The sequence below is a fragment of the Malania oleifera genome, chromosome 4 (genome assembly GCF_029873635.1).
Source record: "Malania oleifera isolate guangnan ecotype guangnan chromosome 4, ASM2987363v1, whole genome shotgun sequence".
NCBI lineage: Eukaryota > Viridiplantae > Streptophyta > Magnoliopsida > Santalales > Ximeniaceae > Malania > Malania oleifera.
In genome coordinates this window covers 14,375,997-14,377,889 of record NC_080420.1, presented here as the reverse complement: position 1 = coordinate 14,377,889, position 1,893 = coordinate 14,375,997, and the positions used below count along the sequence as shown (strand labels likewise).

At 29.6% G+C, this 1,893-nt stretch overlaps 1 protein-coding gene across 1 annotated transcript; it reads right to left on the bottom strand.

Moving 5' to 3' along the window:
• Positions 1-1,422: 1,422 nt before the first annotated feature.
• Positions 1,423-1,893, bottom strand: LOC131152746 (calcium-binding protein PBP1-like). Its single transcript, XM_058104598.1, has one exon. It carries the CDS (start codon positions 1,800-1,802, stop codon positions 1,464-1,466), a length of 339 nt encoding a protein of 112 aa, XP_057960581.1. The 5' UTR covers positions 1,803-1,893; the 3' UTR covers positions 1,423-1,463.

The following is a 1,893-nucleotide window of genomic DNA, read 5'->3' as shown; positions in this document are numbered from 1 at the left end:
GCATAGCCCGAGAAATTCACCTACACGTTAAGACCAGAAACTGGGTTCACACTTTCCCCAGAAAATTTGCTTTCAGATGAAGCAATTTTCCCTCCCAAACAGGGCCGAGACCAAAAATATTATTGCATGATTTTTAAAAACTTCCCATTAGCTTATTAGATTCCACATTATGTTATGCGCAGCTTCTTTGATGAGAAAAATGTTATATATTTATAGAAATTGTTTTAGGGTGATTCGGCCTATTTTTTTTGGATGAACTTTTTTATTATAAAATAAAAATAAAAAAAGTTAAGTGTAAAAAGTTTTAGTAAATGACTTTTTTAGCTTTTAAAAGTCAATTTTGGCGAACTTTTAAAATTTAAGAATTTAAAATTTTAGAAGTTAAAAAAAGTTAAGCCCGTTTAGCTGTAGAAATAATTTTTATTTTTTATTTTTCTAAAGAATTATAAAAATATCAACTTATTTTTTCAAAGATTAATTTTTATTAAAAATGTAGAAAAAATATTTGTTTAGTTTAACAAAAAAGATGGTATTTTTGTAATTACATTGAAGTTAGAAATGGAAAATAAAATTATTTTTTATGAGTGAATCATGTCAAAACTTTTTAATGTTTCATTTTTATACAAATATTATAAAACTGAAAAAATAAGCTATTTTAAAAGTAATTCTTTAAAAATTTTAAATTGAGGAATAAAAACTGTTATTTTTTTTTTTAAGTACAACTAAAAAGGGCCAGCCCTTTGTTTTTTTTCTTTTGTTTTTTTTTCTTGACAAATTATTTGATTCCATTGGTTTCTATAGATATATATATTTTTCCGAATATTATAAATTAAATTATTTATACATAAATTTTCATTTCCTAAATTTATAGTTGCCTTATAACTTCTTACCAAACACTTAAACCTTATATTTGGAGTTGTCTTTTATTTGAATAAGATGTAGTATAAAATTGTATTGAAATTTATCCAAATTCACCCAAATCAAATTCAAGGTCTGAAATCCAAGTTTCCAAACACGAGGGTTCATATTTGGGACAAGATTTTGTTTGAAGAAAGGAATTGAATTTTTTTTTTTCCATATTATTTCTCTCCATATCCAATTCTATTAAAAGTGAAAATTTAAAAACTTATAAAATTAAAATTTTCTTCATTGGTTTGCTATATCTTTTATTTTATTCCTTCAAATTTATTTTCCTTTATGTAATAGTGAATTATAGAATGAAATAAAAATTTGATTAGAATTTATAATGAAATCATGTGATAAATTTAATTTTTCAATTCTTCTGTTCATAGATATGAATGTGTAGTTAGAATCAACTTTCTTGCCATTGATTTCTTTTTTAAAAAGTTATTTACATTAGCTGGACGAGGAAATACAAAACTTCTAATATGTAATGGCACAGGTAATGCGATACACCACCCAATATATATATATAGATATGGAGAGTGCCAATCAAAATAAAATTACAAAGCATTAAACAGAATTTCGTGCAGCCACTTTCTGGATTCATCCATCAAATCGGGACTCAGCCGGAACATGAGAATGCAGAACTCCGTGAGGGAGAGAGCACCGTCGCCGTCAAGGTCGCCTTCCCGGAGCATACACCGGAGCTGGTCGTCGGTGGTGTCCTCCATCCCCAGCACCGCCGAGTTACGCTGCAGACTCTCAAAGGTTATCAGCTCCTTGTCGACGTCCATCAGCAACCGAAACCCCTTGCACAGCTCCTTCATGAACCCCTCCACCCCCAGTATCTCCACCATCGCCGGAAAATAATCCTCAAACACCACCCTATTGCCCGCCATTAATTATACTCTCTCTAAAAAAACTAAATGAGGAAATGTAGGTACGTAAGCTTTCTGACTGGGAATATGGTTTGAAATTAACGATAGTAGC

Bases quoted from the DNA above. Each gene is read 5' to 3' on its own strand.
- LOC131152746 (XM_058104598.1), bottom strand. From the start codon at position 1,802: ATGGCGGGCAATAGGGTGGTGTTTGAGGATTATTTTCCGGCGATGGTG.